Raw genomic sequence first — 17928 nt, 5'->3', positions numbered from 1 at the left:
TCCAGCTGTGCTGCCCCCCATCCCCACGGAGCCCCAGCTACTCACCTCTTCCACCCGCTTTCCGCGTTAGTGTGGCTGCAAATGAGACCAGTCCCTAAGTTTAGGCTTCAGCAACTCCTTGGACTCCAATGGCACTTTTTATTTTTAGCACCTACACAAGCAACAGGGCGATGTGGTTTCGCTTTCCGCACAACACTTACGTTATAAAAAATCCGCCCCCCACACTTCTGGAGCAAAACCAGCAGCAGCGACACAGACTAGACAGCAAAGACAACTCTACAGCGCGTGTGCTCGTGTCCCTACGCCGCCGTGCCGTTGGGGGTCTTGTCCTCGGCCGCGTCCCGGGGCTGGTTGGGTGGTGGGATCTTCAGGTCGGAGGGCTCCACGTGCCAGATGTCCCGGGCGTACTCCTTGATGGTGCGGTCGCTGGAGAACTTGCCGGCTGCCGCGATGTTCTTGATGACCATCTTGGTCCAGGCCTTGGAGTTCTGCAAGGAGAAGGGTGGGATGCTCGTGCCCATGGGTGCCACCTTGGCTGGGAGAGTGGCTTTCAAGCCCTGCAGCAGCACAGTCAGGAGCCTCCTCGCCAGGAACAGGCTGCCCAGAGCGGGTGTGGAGTCTCCTTCTCCGAGACATTCAAACCCGCCTGGACCCACCTGTGTGATCTGCTCTGGGACCCTGCGTGAGCAGGGGGGTTGCACTGGGGGATCTACAGAGGTCCATTCAACCCAGCCACTTCGTAATTGTGTGAACCCATCCATATGCACAGCCCCGCAAGACCCCAGCTCCAGAATGGGACGCTGTGTCCCTATCCCAGCCCCCCTGCCTTGTCCCCAGGCGGGAACTCACCAGGTACAGCTCGCTGACCTTCTCCTGGCACTTGACATAAGCCTCGTAGTCTGCAAAAACCTTAAACCTGCAGCAGGAAAGAAAGGAGTGGTCAACAATGGCAGAAATACCTAGGTGGGAACAGCGGCAGATGGTGGCTGCAGGTCATAGGGCTTCCTCCAACACAAATAGAATCACAGAAGCATTTGGGCTGGAAGAGACCCTCAGGATCATCAAGTCCAACCATAACCCACCCCTGGCACTGCCCCGTGTCCATGAGAATCTCATATCAGTCTGTCCAACCCTCCAGGGATGGTGACTCCAGCACTGCCCTGGGCAGCCTGTTCCAATGCCCCACAGTCCTTTGGAGAAGAAATTGTTCCCAAAACCCAACATAAACCTCCCCTGGTGCAACCAGAGGCCTTTTCTTCTTGTCCTGTCACTTGAGAGATGAGAAATGCTTCAGCCAAATTCACCCTTGCAAGCCGTGCTCGTACAGAGCCCTGCGGGCCCTTGGGTGCCGTGACACGGGCTGGACGGGTGCCCTGGAAGAGCACACCCAGTGTCACCTCACCAGGAAAACATTTCCCCATGTGAACGCCCACAACCTTGGCTGCTCAGTGCTCCAGCCCTTGAGATACAGAAAAGCATCTGGTGAGAGCTGCACACCCAAATGCACCTTGACTTTGACGGGGCATGTGAAATGCTGTGTATGGAGTGCTGCATCCAGCTCTGGGTCCTCAGCACAGGACACACATGGACCTGCTGGAACGGGGCCAGAGGAGCCACAGGAATGATCCAAGGCTGGAACAGCTCTGCTGGGAGGACAGGCTGAGAGAGTTGGGGTGTTCAGCTGGAGAAGAGAAGCTCTGGGGAGACCTTAGTGCGGCCTTTCTGTGCTTAAAAGGGGCCCACAAGAAAGATGGGGACAGACTTTTGAGCAGGGCCTGTTGTGACAGGACAAGCGGTGATGGTTTAAACTAAAGGAGGGAGATTCAGGCTGGACATGAGGAAGAAATTGTTGGCCCTGAGGGTGGTGAGAGCCTGGCCCAGGTTGGCCAGAGAGGTGGTGGCTGAACCATCCCTGGAGACATCCCAGGCCAGGCTGGACGGGGCTCTGAGCAACCTGAGCTGGTGAAGATGTCCCTGTCATGGCAGGGGTGGCACTGGGGGAGCTTTGAAGATCCTTTCCAACCCAAACTGTTCTGTGATTCTATGGAGAGCCTTTTGGGGCATCAATTGCTCCCCCATGTGTGCAACATCTATGCCAGAAAATGGGACCTTATCAGCCAGGGGGGCTGCTCTGCACGGGCATGTGGAGTTTGGTGGAAGGACCCACCCCAGGGTATGGATGGCATTCCAGGCCTCACCGGTCATGGTGGAAGAGCATGTTGACCACGTCTTTGAAGAGGTCAGGCTCCTGTGGGGAGAAGAAGCCACTCTTAATCTGGTCAACAGCTTGCTTCAACTCGGGGAGCCGGTCGTAGTACTGCTGGGCATTGTACCTGGTGGGAAAGGCTTGACGTGAGATGGTGCTGCTCCAGCTGCCTGTAGTGGCAACCCCCACAGTGTCCCCAGCCCTCACCCTTCCCTGTCCAGCTTCGTGACGTCCTCCACCCTCATGCCAAAAATGAAGAGGTTTTCCTCTCCAGCCTCCTCGGCCATTTCCACGTTGGCTCCATCCATGGTGCCGATGGTCAGAGCCCCGTTCAGCATGAACTTCATGTTCCCCGTACCCGACGCCTCGGTGCCCGCCGTGGAGATCTGTTCCGACAGGTCGGTAGCTGGGATCACTGCCAACAGAACACATGGACACGAGGGGCTCATGGTGAGCAGCTTTAGGTTTACATTGTGCCAAAGGAGGGTAGACTTGCTGTCTCGTGGTGGTGGAACTGAGGGCTGGTGGAAATCCATGGGGTGAACATTCCCTCCCCACAGCGTGCCCCATGTAGACTTACCTTTCTCTGCCAGCGAGACTCTGTAGTTCTCCAAGAAGATGACCTTCAGCTTGCTCCCCACAACGGGGTCGTTGTTCACCATGTGAGCCACAGCGTTAATGAGCTTGATGATCATTTTAGCCATGTGATATCCCGGGGCAGCCTAGGAGGAAAGCCATAGGTGAGCCTGGAGAGCTGGTGCCCGGAGCAGGTGAGGAGCACAGGGAAGCACCCACCCAGCGCCGCTCCCATCACCTCACCCAACCCCTCTCTTGTGCCACCAAGTGTCTGGGGGGCTTGCATGACCACAGGCAGCATATGGTTGTGCCAGCCCACTCAAAAACTTGGTGCCTTGCTTGGGTCGAAGCCAACAAGTGCTACTCCAGCACATCTTCCCTTCATTGACATGGCCCCATCTGCACCCAAAACCTCTGGGGCATTTTCAAGGACTTTCTCCAAAATTCCTGAAACTCCCGACCCATCTTACCTTGCCCCCAATGATCACTGTCCTCGGCACAAACACATTGGCAGGATCCCTCCTGATGCCTGGAGAAGACATCAGCGTGGTGTCACCTTCTGTTTTAGCTACAACCCCGGGGAACAGGGATGCTTGAGCACCCCCCCAGGGCAGCCTGTCCCCTCGGGGCACGTGGTGGCTTACGGTTGTACATGGTGATGATGTGTAGGCAGTTCATCAGCTGCCGCTTGTACTCGTGGATCCTCTTCACATGCACATCAAACATGGAGGAAGGGTTGATCTTCACCTTGTACTCTTTCTCCAGGTAAGAGGCGAACTTCACCTTGTTCTCCTGGGTAAGGATGGGGACCATATCATCCCCAGCCTGTCCCCCTGCCTGTGTCCCCCCTGCCCGCACCCCTCACCTGCTTCACTTTGGCAACCTCGCGGATGAAGAGGTCATCGTCCACAAACTCATGCAGCTTCGTCAGCTGGCTCAGGTCTCGCACATAGTCCTCCCCGATTTTCTGCAATGGGACCACAGGGACATGCTGACCATGGGATGGGGACAGCAACCTTCATGGGGCACGCTGCTCTTGCCCAGCAGAGCCGGCAGTGCTTGGAAAGCTGAAGCAGAGCACCCAGGTGAGATGGAAACAGAGACTGGCCATTTAGAAGATGTAAATTGTAGAATCACAGAATGGTTTGGGTTGAAGGGCCCTTCCCAGCTCCCCCAGTGCCACCCCTGCCATGAGCAGGGACATCTTCACCAGCTCAGGTTGCTCAGAGCCCCGTCCAGCCTGGCCTGGGATGTCTCCAGGGATGGTTCAGCCACCACCTCTCTGGCCAACCTGGGCCAGGCTCTCACCACCCTCAGGGACAACAATTTCTTCCTCGTGTCCAGCCTGAATCTCCCTCTTTTAGTTTAAAACCATCACCCCTTGTCCTATTGCAACAGGCCCTGCTCGAAAGTCTGTCCCCACCTTTTTTATCAGCCTCTTTTAAGTATGGAGAGGCCACACTAAGGTCTCCCCGGAGCTTTTCTTCTCCAGCTGAACACCCCAACTCTCTCAGCCTGTCCTCCCAGCAGAGCTGTTCCAGCCCTGGGTCATTTCTGTGGCTGAGGTTGGATCAGTGTCCCCGCGGTCGGGAAGGGTTGGGGGCCAGCACGCTCCCCCCACACTGTTACCTCTGCAATAAGCTCCGCCAGCCCCGGGTTGCAGAGCAGGAGCCAGCGCCGTGGGGTGATGCCGTTGGTCTTGTTCTGAAACTTCTCTGGTTCCAGCTCTGCAAAGTCCTTGAAGCTGTGAGGACAAGGAGGGGACAGCTTCAGGCTCACCCACCTGGCACCACCACTATTGCCAAGCCGAGGCTGATCCAGCGCCGCCTTCCACCCTGCACTTACACTTGAGTCTTGACTATCTCGGAGTGGATCTCGGCCACGCCGTTGACAGCGTGGGAGCCGACAATGCAGAGATGGGCCATGTTGATCCTCTTGGTACCTCCCTCCTCTATCAGGGACATCCTCCGCAGCCGGTCCACGTCGTTGGGGAAGAGGGACGCGATGTGCTGCCAATGGAGGATGGAGAGGCAGTGGGTGGTGCTGGCAGTTTGGGATGTCCTGCCTGATGGTTCCCGAGAAGGAGGCCACAGCAATGTCGCAAATGCGTTTGACGCCAGGCAGAGTGGTGGCTTTTACTCCAGAGTGACGGTGTAAACCCTTCCCCAGCAGGGATGTCTCTCAACAGAAGGACCCCCCACCCCATTCCCCATGGAGAGGGGTTTGTGGGCACATGCATAGTCTGGGGGGATGTTATGGCCAAAGCCTCGTCCTGCCAGACCAGGAGGCCAAACCACAATCTCCTTTATACTCCCAACCTCATCCTTCTCCAGGATGAACTGAGCATTTAGGGAGCAAAGAAATGCCAACAAGTAAGTGCCTGGAGCAACGGGTGAATCCCTTAAAATAGCCACCAAATGTGGATTGGAAACAGGCTGGTGGGAATCATAGAATAGACTGGGAGGGAAGGGACCTTCCCAGCTCCCCCAGTGCCACCCCTGCCATGAGAAAGGACATCTTCACCAGCTCAGGTTGCTCAGAGCCCCGTCCAGCCTGGCCTGGGATGTCTCCAGGGATGGTTCAGCCACCACCTCTCTGGCCAACCTGGGCCAGGCTCTCACCACCCTCAGGGACAACAATTTCTTCCTCATGTCCAACATGAATCTCCCTCCTTTAGTTTAAAACCATCACCCCTTGTCCTGTCGCAACAGGCCCTGCTTAAAAGTCTGTTCCCATCTTTTTTATCAGCCCCTTTTAAGTATGGAGAGGCCACACTAAGGTCTCCCTGGAGCTTCTCTTGTGCAGCTGAACACCCCAGCTCTCTCACCCTGTCCTCCCAGCAGAGCTGTTCCAGCCTTGGGTCATTCCTGTGGCTCCTCTGGCCCCTCTCCAACAGGCCCATGTGTGTCCTGTGCTGAGGGCTCCAGGCTTCCCTATATACGAACCTCCCAAAATTGCAGCCATAACCACGCAGCCACACACCCAACATCATCAGTTTGTGCATCCCCCTAATCTCCACGTGTGTCATGCCCGCCCTGCTCCTCTGGTACCCCAAGGCACTTACATCCAGGTGCCTCTGGTTGATCTCGTAGATGATCTGGAGGTGTCTGGGGAGCAGTTTCTCCACCAAGTCCACCGGCCAGCGCTCCAGGGCTTCAGGGAGCACCGTGTGGTTGGTGTAGGCGAAGGTTTGCTTGGTGATGTCCCAGGCCTGCCAGGGGGAGAGCCAGTGCTGAGCGGCGATGGTGGGGGACCCGTGGGTGGGTGCTGGCACCCACTCGTAGTCCTCCCACAGCAGCATGGCCAAGCTGGGTCCTCCAAGTCTGTCCTGGTTAAGCCCAGCCTGACCACACCACATCATTCCCAGCTACCAAACCAGTTCCCCAGCTTCTCTGCCATGGGTGGATGGGAGGGCGGGGACAAGCAGAGGGGACCCATGGGCCAGGTCAGGTCACAGAATCCCAGAATGTGAGGGGTTGGAAGGGCCCTGGAAAGCTCATCCAGTGCAATCCCCCCATGGAGCAGGAACACCCAGATGAAGTTCCACAGGAAGGTGTCCAGGCGGGTTTGAATGGCTGCACAGAAGGAGACTCCACAACCTCCCTGGGCAGCCTGGGCCAGGCTCTGCCACCCTCACCAGGAACAAGTTTCTTCTCATATTCAAGTGGAACCTCCTGTGTTCCAGTTTGAACCCATTACCCCTTGTTCTGTCACTGGTTGTCACCCAGAAGAGCCTGGCTCCATCCTCCTGACACTGCCCCTTTCTATATTGATCCCCAGGAATGAGTCCCCCCTCAGTCTCCTCTTCTCCAGCTCCAGAGCCCCAGCTCCCTCAGCCTTTCCTCACACGGGAGATGCTCCACTCCCTTCAGCATCTTGGTGGCTGCGCTGGACTCTCTCCAGCAGTTCCCTGTCCTTCTGGAACTGAGGGGCCACAACTGGACACAAGATTCCAGGTGTGGTCTCCCCAGGGCAGAGCAGAGGGGCAGGAGAACCTCTCTGACCCACTGACCACCCCCTTCTAACCCACCCCAGGTACCATTGGCCTTCCTGGCCACAAGGGCCCAGTGGTCATGGTCATCCTGCTGTCCCCCAGGACCCATGTCTCCCCCACCTTGTTCCATGGCAGCTTCTCGATGTCTACAAAAATCCTCATCAGCTCAGGGATGGCCATGGCGGGGTGCGTGTCGTTCAGCTGGATGGCGACCTGTGGGGAGAGCAGGGGCGACACATGGGGACACCAGGAGGACATGCAGAGATCCCATTGTGCAAGTCAGCTGGGCACAAGCACCCACGGAGGGTCCACCCAACCTCTCCAGCCCTGGATGTGCATCTGGGAGGTGTTGAAATGAGCTCCAAGGCACATGTCAGAGCCACCCTGGCTCATACCTGGTCGGGGAAGGAATCAAACACAGTTCGGACACTCTCCGTGCTCCCGAATTTGGATGCTTTGAAGCGGCGTATGATGTCCTGGAGGGTGGCAGCCACGACAAAGTACTCCTGCTTCAGCCGCAGCTCCTTCCCCTCGAAAAACTGTTGAGCAGAGGAGCAGAATAATGCAGAATCGCACCGTTCTGCTCGGGCACGGCTGCACCCGAGGCTTCCTACCACACAGGGACCCACACACACACATTTCCACCCCACAGCACAGTGTGAGCCCCTGGTGCTTCCCCCAGCACTGGTGAGGAAGAAATGGTTGGCCCTGAGGGTGGTGAGAGCCTGGCCCAGGTTGGCCAGAGAGGTGGTGGCTGAACCATCCCTGGAGACATCCCAGGCCAGGCTGGACGGGGCTCTGAGCAACCTGAGCTGGTGAAGATGTCCCTGCTCATGGCAGGGGTGGCACTGGGGGAGCTGGGAAGGTCCCTTTAACCCAAACTCTTCTGTGATTCTATCCTCTCTCTTTTCAGATTTCCGCACAGGAGTTTTGAGATGTGCTGTTACAAATAGAGGTCTAAACAACCCCTGAGCATCATCCAAGTTTGTTCTCTCTGGTTTGAAACTTTTGGCCACAAATTTTGGGCGATGCGATGGAAAGGCAATCCACAGGGGTTGTAACACCTCAGAGCTCTTCCTAAGACGAGAAATAAAAGCAGCATTCATGCAGCACAAAACATCAACCCCCTGGTCTGCTAGAGAGGATCTGCATAAGGCATCCTCACCACCCCAGCTGTGGTGCCCCCAGCTTCCCTCAGCAGCTGGGAAAACTGGGGTAGGATTAAATTGGAAAAAAAACCCATCAGGACCCGCCAAAAAAGGCTGCAGGGCAAGGAGAGCCGCCCTTCACCCCATTCTCCTGCTCCACAGCTTGTTTTGTGCCCATTGAAGGGTTGCACATCCCACTGCATCTCTGCGCGGCACAGCAAGAACACCCGCAGCGAGGTGTCAGGATGCAAAAGGCAATTAGAGGCTCAATGTCCAGTACAGGGCTAAAAGGGACTGGCAGGAAAACCCCAGCAGTGTTCATCGTTTTGCCCTCATGTTAAATTTTGAGACTCAAGGGATATTTCTGCAGCAGGACGTGCTCATCCTCGCTCCCTTCCCTACCATGCTGAGCTCAGATTTGCCTGGGAACGGACTCACTCGTGCTGCAGCTGGCGAGAGGCGCAGTCCCCAGCCAAGCACTACAAACGGCTTGAAACACAGCTAAAAACATCTCTGCAACGTCCTGGCAAAAGGGGCTGCTCCGCAATCTCTACCCACCCCTAAAACCGGGACACCCCCCACCCCGACTCACGTTGTCATTGGGGTAGAGGACACGGGATATGTTCTCCGCCAGGTTCCTGTCCAGCACGGCCTGGATGTAGTCTCCAACGTTAACTGGGGAGGAGCAGAGGGATAAGGTGGGTGTGGGACCCCCCTGTGCCCCGTCCCCACGTGTCACCCCACGAGCAGCCACTTACAGTCCCGCAGGTTGAAGTCGTTGGGTGCCCGAGCCGACCACAGGCGCATGGTGTTGACTGTGTTGTTCATGTACCCAGGCACGGGGGTGTCATAGGGCAGCGCCAGCACCACCTAGGACATCAGAGCCAGGCTGTGTCCCCAGCTGGTGTCCCCCTGCCCCCTGGAGCCCATCCACAGGCCCTCCCAGGGCAGTATGCATGGGGACATGCTGGGTAGCCCCCAGCCTTGGGGACACCCCGGCTCTCCTGGGTCTGCACAGCAGCTGGTGTTTGCCAGAAGCACTCGGGATGGAGAGGAGGTCAGGAGAAGCTTAACTTAAGCCACAATACCGAGGTGTGCACTGCACACAGACCCGCTGGAGGTGCTTTTGGGTATTTCGGAGGTTGGAGCAGCAAAACCTGTCCCCATCCCCACATCCGTCTCCTCCCCAGTTTGCTCCACTTGCTGCCTTTTCCACCCCAGTGAAGCAGCCTCACCAGCGCAACCCCCCTGGCTGGGATGGAGGACTCAGGAGAGCCAGTGACAGTCACCCGGGTGATGGGACAAGCCATGCAAGGGGGGTTCCTCACACACACCGGTCCTACCTGGGTGTCCACCCACTTGGTGCCGGTGGCCGTGTGCTCCACCCGGCCGTAGAAGTGCACAGGCAGCATGTACTCGGGACGGGCTTTCTCCCAGGGGTTGCCATGCCGGAGCCAGTCGTCAGCTTCTTCCACCTGCCAAGAGGGAGCAAGAGAGGTAACAGGGCCACCCAGCACTGGGGACACCTCCATGGGTTGTGCCATGTGGAGGATGGCTGGGAAAGGCTCCAGAAAAGGGGATGCTGGACATGAGGAAGAAATTGTTGCCCTGAGGGTGGTGAGAGCCTGGCCCAGGTTGGGCAGAGAGGTGGTGGCTGAACCATCCCTGGAGACATCCCAGGCCAGGCTGGACGGGGCTCTGAGCAACCTGAGCTGGTAAAGATGTCCCTGCTCATGGCAGGGAGGGCACTGGGGGAGCTGGGGAGGTCCCTTCCACCCAAACACTTCCGTGATTCTGTGCTTTGGAGTCTGTCTGCCCCAAACCCAGGTTTTGGCACCGCAGGGTGAGCCCAGAGTCAGGGCTCTGCCAGAACACCCCGAACCCCAGCATCTCCCTGCCAGAGGACTGATGGATGAGGATGAGGAGGTGGGGATGAAGAGCAATACTTCTCTTGGTGCACTGCTAACACTGCCACGCTGCAGCTGAGATGCCATTAATACCTTAATTGGGTTTTTCATCTCAGCCTGCAAGCTGGCTAACCAAGGGGGCTCATTCCTACCTCAGCAGTGTTGTTACAGGGGACATCCTGGGTTAGACGTCACCTTTGGCATGGGCAGGACAGAGCTCTGGGTGTCAGGGACATTGCACAAGGACCAGGTGGAAAAAGCGCCATTAGGATGCAGCAGACAGGGAACAGTATTTCACAGCACCAAGGAGGAAAGGTCTGCACTTGCTGGCTTTTTTGGGAGCGCTTGCAGGGTCCCCCTGGGTATTCCGGGTTGTCTCCCACCAGGGGTTTTACACACACACACACACATTTTCCAAGGGTTTTCCAAAACAGCCTCTTCCACCCTCCGATGTTTAACCCAGGCGTGGGGCAGCACAGCCAGGCTGGGGGGGCTGGATCTGGTGTCCCTGCATTTCCCCACATCCCTCACTCTTTTCTTTCTTCCTTTCTCTCTGCTCTTTCCTTCTCTGCCTTTTCCTATACCCCCATTTCTTTGTCTCTCCTTCCATATATATATATTACTCTCTTTCTCTCTCCCTTATACCTTAGTTTTCCTTCCCTCTCTAGCACTCTCTTTCCCTTCTGAACATATAACGATAACACCATCTTTAAGCTCTGCTGTTGATTTCTCGTTAAATTTCACATTATAGCTACTGATGGTTGCCAATACCCTGCTCGAAGCAGGACTTTCGCTGTTAATGTGTTGATAAGTTCTGTTACACTTTTGCCAAGTCACCATTCGCTGTAACCAATATTCCAACAAGCACTTCTAGTAAAACTCGCAATTGAATTGGACCGCAGAGGTGATTGTCATTCACTTCACATAACGGCGCGCAATTAACCCAGAGTTAACTCACACCTGGTCTCATCTGTTGAGCCAGGGTGTGTGTCGCACCTAGAGTTAACTCATCCCTCATCCCATCTGTTGGGACGGGACACTCCCACCAGGGGTTTTACATACACACACACATTTTCCAAGGATTATCCAAAACAGCCTCTGATGTTTAACCCAGGTGTGGAGCAGCACATCCGGGCTGGGGGAGCTGGATCTGGTGTCCCTGCATTTCCCCACATCACCTCAATGAAACCATCCCCACCCCACCGGGAGCAGGGACACGACTTGTGCACCCTCGCCGGCTCCATACAGCCACGGGGCAGCTCCCGCGGTGCTGCTGGCCCTGAGCGGGACACGATGTGGGAGAAAACTCCCAGGGAGAGCATCCCGCTAGCCCCGGATGTCACGCTGACGACTTGCAGCTCTCTGCTAATTAGCATGGCACTCCCCTCCATGCTGCCGCACCGAGCCGCTAATGAGCTCGACTGGGAATGGTGACACTGGGCTGATCCCAGCCTGGAGCCAGCGGGATGAAAAACGAGCCTCCCCGCCGCAGGGAGGGATGCTGAGTGCTTGCACTGGTTTAAGAAGTTAAACTGGTTCGAGTAAACATCTGACGAGTTTTAAATATCGCAGCACCAGCTCTGCTTCCAGCAGGCTCCAAGCTAAGGGAGAGTCGGTGCACCCTGATCTTGTCCTGATCTTGGCTGGACTCGGGGTTTCGGTGGTGCTGGGGGACAGTAAGGGCTATACGTCACCATCCATACCTGCCACCCGTCCCGGATCTTCTGGTTGAAGATGCCGTACTCATAGCGGATGCCATAGCCGTAGGCTGCCAGCCCCAGCGTTGCCATCGAGTCGAGGAAGCAGGCTGCCGGGAGAGAAGAGAGCAGTGAGCTTGTCCTTGTCCCCGTGGAGAGCCAAGGGCCACAAGCAGCCACCCCGCAGGGACACGAGCCAGGGCCAGCAGCCGCCACTCGCTCCCTGTCCACCCAGAGCCTCTTTGTGCACAGAGAGGCTGGAGCAATAAACCCCACCCAGGTTTAGGATGCAAAGGCCCCAGGGCTGTGACCCACCAGTCTCATGAGGTTCAACAAGGGCACGTGCAAGGCCCTGGATGAAGGTGGGGGTATCCCTGGTATCGAGCCAGGCAGGGATGAAGGGATGGAGAGCAGCCCTGTGGAGAACGACTTAGGGTGCTGGGAGGTGAAAGATGGGGCATGAGCTGGCACCGTGCGCTTGCAGCCCAGAAACCAATTGGATCTTGGGCTGCATCCCCAGCCCTGTGGGCACCAGATGGAGGGAGGTGATTCTGCCCCTCTGCCCCGCTCTGGTGAGACCCCCCTGCAGTGCTGGTCCAGCTCTGGTTCCTCAGCACAGGACACACATGGACCTGCTGCAGAGGGGCCAGAGGAGCCACAGGAATGATCCGAGGCTGGAACAGCTCTGCTGGGAGGACAGGCTGAGAGAGTTGGGGTGTTCAGCTGCAGAAGAGAAGCTCTGGGGAGACCTTATTGTGGCATTTCTGTACTTTAAAGGTGCCAATAAGAAAGATGGGGACAGACTTTTGAGCAGGGCCTGTTGCTACAGGACAAGGGGTGATGGTTTTAAACTAAAAGAGGAAGATTCAGGCCAGATATGAGGAAGAAATTGTTGGCCCTGAGGGTGGTGAGAGCCTGGCCCAGGTTGGCCAGAGAGGTGGTGGCTGAACCATCCCTGGAGACATCCCAGGCCAGGCTGGACGGGGCTCTGAGCAACCTGAGCTGGTGAAGATGTCCCTGCTCATGGCAGGGGGGGCACTGGATGGGCTCTGAAGATCCCTTCCAACCCAAACTGTTCAGTGACACTCCCTAGGCAGTAAGACCATTTTTGGGGGGCTCACTCACCAGCCAGCCTGCCGAGACCACCATTCCCGAGACCAGCATCCTCCTCAATCTCCTCCAGCTCTTCCATGTCCAGCCCGAGCTGCAGATCAGAAGGAGAAGGTGATGGGCTGGCAGCTCTCGGGGCACCCAGCCCTGCAGAGGGGTGACACTGCTGACACGCACCCCTGGGTGCTGCCCTGCGCCCAGCACCGCCGTGACCCCTCACAGCTGGGCTCCAGGAGGGACAGAAAGGCACCCCAGCCTGTAAGAGCCACCCCTGCAGCTGAGACGCAAGGATTCCTACCCAAAGCGGTCCCTCTGCCCCTTCACGTGGTAGGGACCAGCTCTGGAGTTCAAGTCACTCCACCAGCCTTTGCAAAGGACACACATGACCTTGACCTTGCTGTGGACAAGCCCCTGGGGTGGGGAGCACCCAGCCATAACCAGGGTGCTGCTCTTGTGGTCTCAGACATTTTGGGCAAGTCTCCAGGGATCACTCCCTCCCTCCACATCCCAGCCCCATGGGGACAGGCACCTGCTCCCCCAGCACCTTGTCCCCCTGCGGCACCACCTGGGCGCCCATCCCCTGGCTCCGGGCATCACACTTTAACAGAGACACACACAGAAGCAGCTGCACCACTTTTACAAGGAAATTGAAACTTTTCAGCCTGGGATGCTGTATGACAAAGAGGTTTTGCCTATGCAAAGCTCCTTACGCAGCTCAGCAGGAAAGACGGTGCCTTGCCAGGGCTGAGCCACCTTTTCTCATGGAAAACTCTCGGTCCAATGTCCCCTTGCTATTCCACAGTCACAGCAAGAAGGGACAACCCCAGCCCACAGACACCCCTGCGGGAGGGCCAGATCCTGCACCGCTCATGTGTAAGCGGGCAGCACCTTTCTCCCAAACCAGCCATGCCATTGTTCTGCGGCACTGCGCTCTACAGCTCTAAATCTCAGCAGCAGCCCTGAGTGCCTACAGAAATATCCTAAGCGATTTCTATTATGCCAGTTATTTTACTTTAGAAGTGTTTGGCCTTTATGCCCGGGAGGCTCAGCGGACGCAGTAAGGAGGATTTTTCCTCAAGAGCTTTACATGCCATCTCTGCAAACGAGATTTCCAAATAAGCTCACGCTTTCTGCTTCCCCAGGCCACCACCACGCAGCATCCCAGGCTCTTCCGCACCCTCACCCTGGCTGAGCTGCCGCCCTCAGCGCAAGGTCAACAGATAAAAAAACCTAAAAATAAGTTCCTCTCTTTTGAATGCATTTGCTCGAAAGCTGCTCTGGTTGTTGTGCAACCACCCCAGCCACGTACGACGGTGTTGGTCACAAGGGGTGCGAGTGAATGGTGAAGGGAAAAGGAGCCATCCAAAAACCTTTGATAACCCGAGTGCCACACGGTGCCAGCACCACCCTGGGGTTGAGTTAGGCCAAGATTTGATTCCCCTCTGCTATTGATTATAGCTATTAGTGGCCTCATGCATACAAACATGAGCTTCCTTGCAGCTTATGGGCTTGATTGTCCATCTGAGCAGTGCTCAGCAGCACTGTGCCGCATCCTGCAGCACTCGGTCACCAGTTTGGGCAGCCCCCATCAGGTTGCAGGTACCACCTGTGGCCCCCGGTCTTTCAAGAAAAGCTCTTGGAGCAGCATTTATCCATGAACGATGCTCAGGGAGCAGTTTGCAGCCAGTGCATTAAAACAGGGACATCCCAGGAGCCGGCAAGCACTGAGTCCCCCCAGTCTGGGCCCACACTGACCCCCGGGGATGCTCACCTGGTAGACGGCTTCATCGCAGGCGTTCTGCAGCCCCAGGTTGATCATGGTGTTTTGCAGTGTCCGCCCCATGTAAAACTCCAGGGAGAGATAATAAATCCTCTGAAAGAGAAAACCACCCCCCAGTCACCTTCCCCAGGGCCAGAGGAGGCCCCCTTGGACCCCAGAAGCCACTTTCAGGTGTTATCTGCAAACAAGAGGAAAATCCCCAACTCTCAACAGAGCAGAGTGATTTGCACTGGGAATCTGGGGGTGCTCGGAGGCCCCGAGGTGGCCGTGTCCTGCAGCCCCAGCCCTGCTCTCCTCCTGCCGCGATTTCCCAAGCGGGGACCAGAGCAACGCCGAGGTGGTTTTGTTTGGACAAGCCCCAGAGCGCTGTCCGAGAGCAGCGACAGCTCCGGGTGGTCACCCTGAGCACGCTGGTGGCCACGCCGGTACAAAGTCAAACTTTATAAAAAGGAGACATTTCCTAACATCGCTCGGAGTTGGAAAGCAACAGGAAAACCGAGCAAGCTGCCAGGGCCGGGCGCATGTGACAGCGGCGGGGACACGAGTTTCCTCTGCTGTCCCCGGGGTTGGGACCACGGCACACTGTCACCTCCCCGCTCTGCCATGGCGGGTGCAGGATGCGGCCGGTAAGATGGAGGCTTGTGTAAGCCGCCCCTCGGCGTCAGCACCGCAGGCTTTAAGGAAGGATTTAGGCCGGAGGAAGTCGCTGACTTGACAGGTTTCCCCAGCACCTGCGCGGGGTTGGGCTGGGATGTACTGGGCACGATTGATCGGGGCTTAGTGGTTTGGTCCCAGCAGAGCTGGAGGCAGCAACGCCGGGCAGACGCCACAGCAAAACCCTCAGATTCAAGTCCTGCAAGAGACTCATCTCTTTTTCTCACCCCTTCACAACACAAGGGGGGTTGAGCTCTCAGGGGCTGGCACGGTCCCAGCAAGGTGTTTGTGGGGCCAAATTGGAACCGACAGGGCCGCCCAGGTGTCGGGGGGGATTACTGCTTAATCCCCCTGCACCCTGAGCCCCGTGCGAGCAACAGGACAGAAACTCCTGCACAGCCCAGATCTTTCACCCTCAGGGTTGCTGTGGCGCAGATTAGGCTTGTGCCTATTTTAAACCAGGCTTGCTCGCAGCTGCCTTCGGGTTCGTTTAAGCCTTTTCAATGAATTCTCCCTAGAAGGCTCTGCAGCTGCTCGGGGCAGACCGCACCCACGCCAGCGCTGCGGGACAACAAACCCTGTTCCCATGCCCCGCACCCAGCGCCGGGCCAAACCGCGCTCTGTTTGTTTTGCAAAGCAAAGGACAGTGGCCTCGCTTGGTAAAGTCCAGTCCCGACGCTCGGCAAAAATAAGGAAATGCCCCTAAACACAAGAAAAAGCGGCCCCTTTCTTTTCTATTTTCCCACAGCGGGAAGATTTGCACCCAAAGGGTTGCGATGGTTGCACAAATTCCCACCCTGGCCATGACGCAGGAGCCAACTTGGGGAAGCAAAGAGGGGGTTCCCACCACTCTCCACCCCCCGCCCTGCAAAGAGACGTCCCCCCAGCAAAGAGAGGTCCCCCCCAGCATCCCCTCGCTCCCACCTTGGGGTCCTTCTCGTAGTAGTACTGCTGGGTGCGGATCCAGCGCCCCACCAGGTGGTCCCGCACGGTGTGGGCCAAGGCGAAGTAGTAGTCGCGGGGGGTGGCCACGTTGCGGTCCTTGACCAGGGTGAAGTGGAGGTGCCGGTTGAAGCCCCGTTTCAGCTCGGCCACGTTCTCGGCTCCCACGATCCCGCGGATGCTGATTTGCTTTCGCCGCTCCTGGTCCGACAGCGGTCGCGACATCTCGGCGGGGCTGTGGGGACACGGAGTAGGGGGGGGGGGGGGGCACAGCCACCACGGGGCTCTGGGGACGCGGGGCTGGGCACCGGTGAGCGGGTTCCGTCTCCGCCCCCGGCTCTGGCACCGCCCCGGGGAGGGGACGGGGATGGGCTGAGCCGCCACGGGCCGCCCACGCGTGGGGCGGGAGCGGAGCTCTGTGGGGGTGCCCGGGGGGGGAACCCCGGGGAACGCCACCCGGGGGTGCAGAGAAGGGGGTACAAAAGCGGGCGTGCCCTGGGAACAACCACCCTAGGGATGCACAGAAGGCTGTGCAAGGGGGGGACACCAAGGACATTCAAAGGGGAGGCCCGGGGACTGCCACCCGGGGGTGCGCAGAGGTGGGTGCAACGAGAGGGACCCCATGAAAGCGCAAAGGGGATGTCCCAGGGCTGCGACCCGGGGATGCACAGAGGGGGGTTCAAAAGTGGGGGTACCCTGGGGACAACGACCCTAGGGATGCACAAAGGGGTGTGCAAAGGCGGGGACCCCACAAAAGCTCAAAGGGGGTGCCCCGGGGATGCACAGAGGGGGATACAAAGGGGGGTACCCTGGGGACAACCGGCCTAGGGATGCACAGAGTGGGGTACAAAGGGGGCTACCCTGGGGACCGCCACCCGGGGATGCACAGAAAGGGGTGCAAAGGTGGGGACCCCACAAAAGCTCAAAGGGGATGTCCCGGGGATGCGCAGAGGGGGGTACAAATGGGGGTACCCTGGGGACAACAGCCCTAGGGATGCGCAGAAGGCTGGGCAAAGGGGGGGACACCATGGACATGCAAAGTGGAGGCCCAGGGACAGGCACCTGGGGGTGCAGAGAGGGGGGGTAAAAAGAGGGGCACCCTGGGGATAACCGCCCTAGGGATGCACAGAGGGGTGTGCAACGAGGAGGACCCCACGAAAGCACAAAGGGGATGCCCCGGGGACTGTCACCCGAGGGTGCACAAAGGGCTGTGCAAAGGTGGGGGAGTACCCCAGGAACTGTGAGTTGGGGATGCACAGAGGAGGGTACAGAGGGGGGTACCCTGGGGACAACCGCCCTAGGGATGTACAGGAGGCTGTGCAAAAGGGGGGACCCCACAGACATGCAAAGGAGGTGCACAGGGGACCGTCACCCGGGGGTGCCTAGAGGGTGTGCAAAGCGCGGAAGACACCCAGAATATGCAAAGGGGGTGCCTGGGGGTGCTCTTGGGGCTTGTGCAAGGCCTGTCCTACCGGCCCTGGACAGAACAGCCGCTCTCATGGCTGAGATGGGAAGTGTCACGATCTCACTCACCCCTGCACCCCCTTCCCCTGCACCCCTCTATCTCCCTGCCTCCTGTCCCTCACCTCCTCCTCCCTTTGCTCTCTGCAATCCCTCTGGAAATGGCGTGGGGTTTCTTCTGATGGGCTCTGAGCGCGGTTCCTTGGCTGCCTGCCCTGCCTGCAGTTCCTCCGGAGGGCAAGAACAGCCGATACGAGTGCAAACACACCACCTCTTCCTCTTCCTTCAGCCATGCCTGCGCAGGCTTTCCAGCCTTGCGTGTTTTCCCTGCCCGCTTCTGCAAAGCTAAACCACACGCAGCTGAAAGCAAGATAACCCAACCATGTCCCCATGGGGTGCTTCTGGGGTCACCCCGACTGTCACCCTGGCTGGGACTGAGCAGCACGAGGCTCC

At 57.8% G+C, this 17928-nt stretch overlaps 1 protein-coding gene across 1 annotated transcript; it reads right to left on the bottom strand.

Moving 5' to 3' along the window:
* Nucleotides 1-118: 118 nt before the first annotated feature.
* Nucleotides 119-17741, bottom strand: PYGL (glycogen phosphorylase L). The gene is made up of 21 exons (XM_065839081.2): nt 17601-17741; nt 15997-16249; nt 14410-14511; nt 12654-12732; nt 11535-11638; nt 9268-9399; nt 8683-8794; nt 8517-8599; nt 7172-7315; nt 6897-6989; nt 5847-5993; nt 4628-4791; nt 4412-4526; nt 3648-3749; nt 3427-3574; nt 3253-3311; nt 2787-2928; nt 2414-2621; nt 2199-2333; nt 850-916; nt 119-488 (listed from the first exon to the last, which is right to left on the bottom strand). Exons 2-21 carry the CDS (start codon nt 16237-16239, stop codon nt 300-302), a joined length of 2568 nt encoding a protein of 855 aa, XP_065695153.1. The 5' UTR covers nt 16240-16249; nt 17601-17741; the 3' UTR covers nt 119-299.
* Nucleotides 17742-17928: the final 187 nt, after the last annotated feature.

This window comes from Patagioenas fasciata, chromosome 5 (genome assembly GCF_037038585.1).
Source record: "Patagioenas fasciata isolate bPatFas1 chromosome 5, bPatFas1.hap1, whole genome shotgun sequence".
Classification (NCBI taxonomy): domain Eukaryota; kingdom Metazoa; phylum Chordata; class Aves; order Columbiformes; family Columbidae; genus Patagioenas; species Patagioenas fasciata.
Note: the sequence above shows the minus strand (reverse complement) of the source record. Positions and strands in the feature narration are given on the sequence as shown.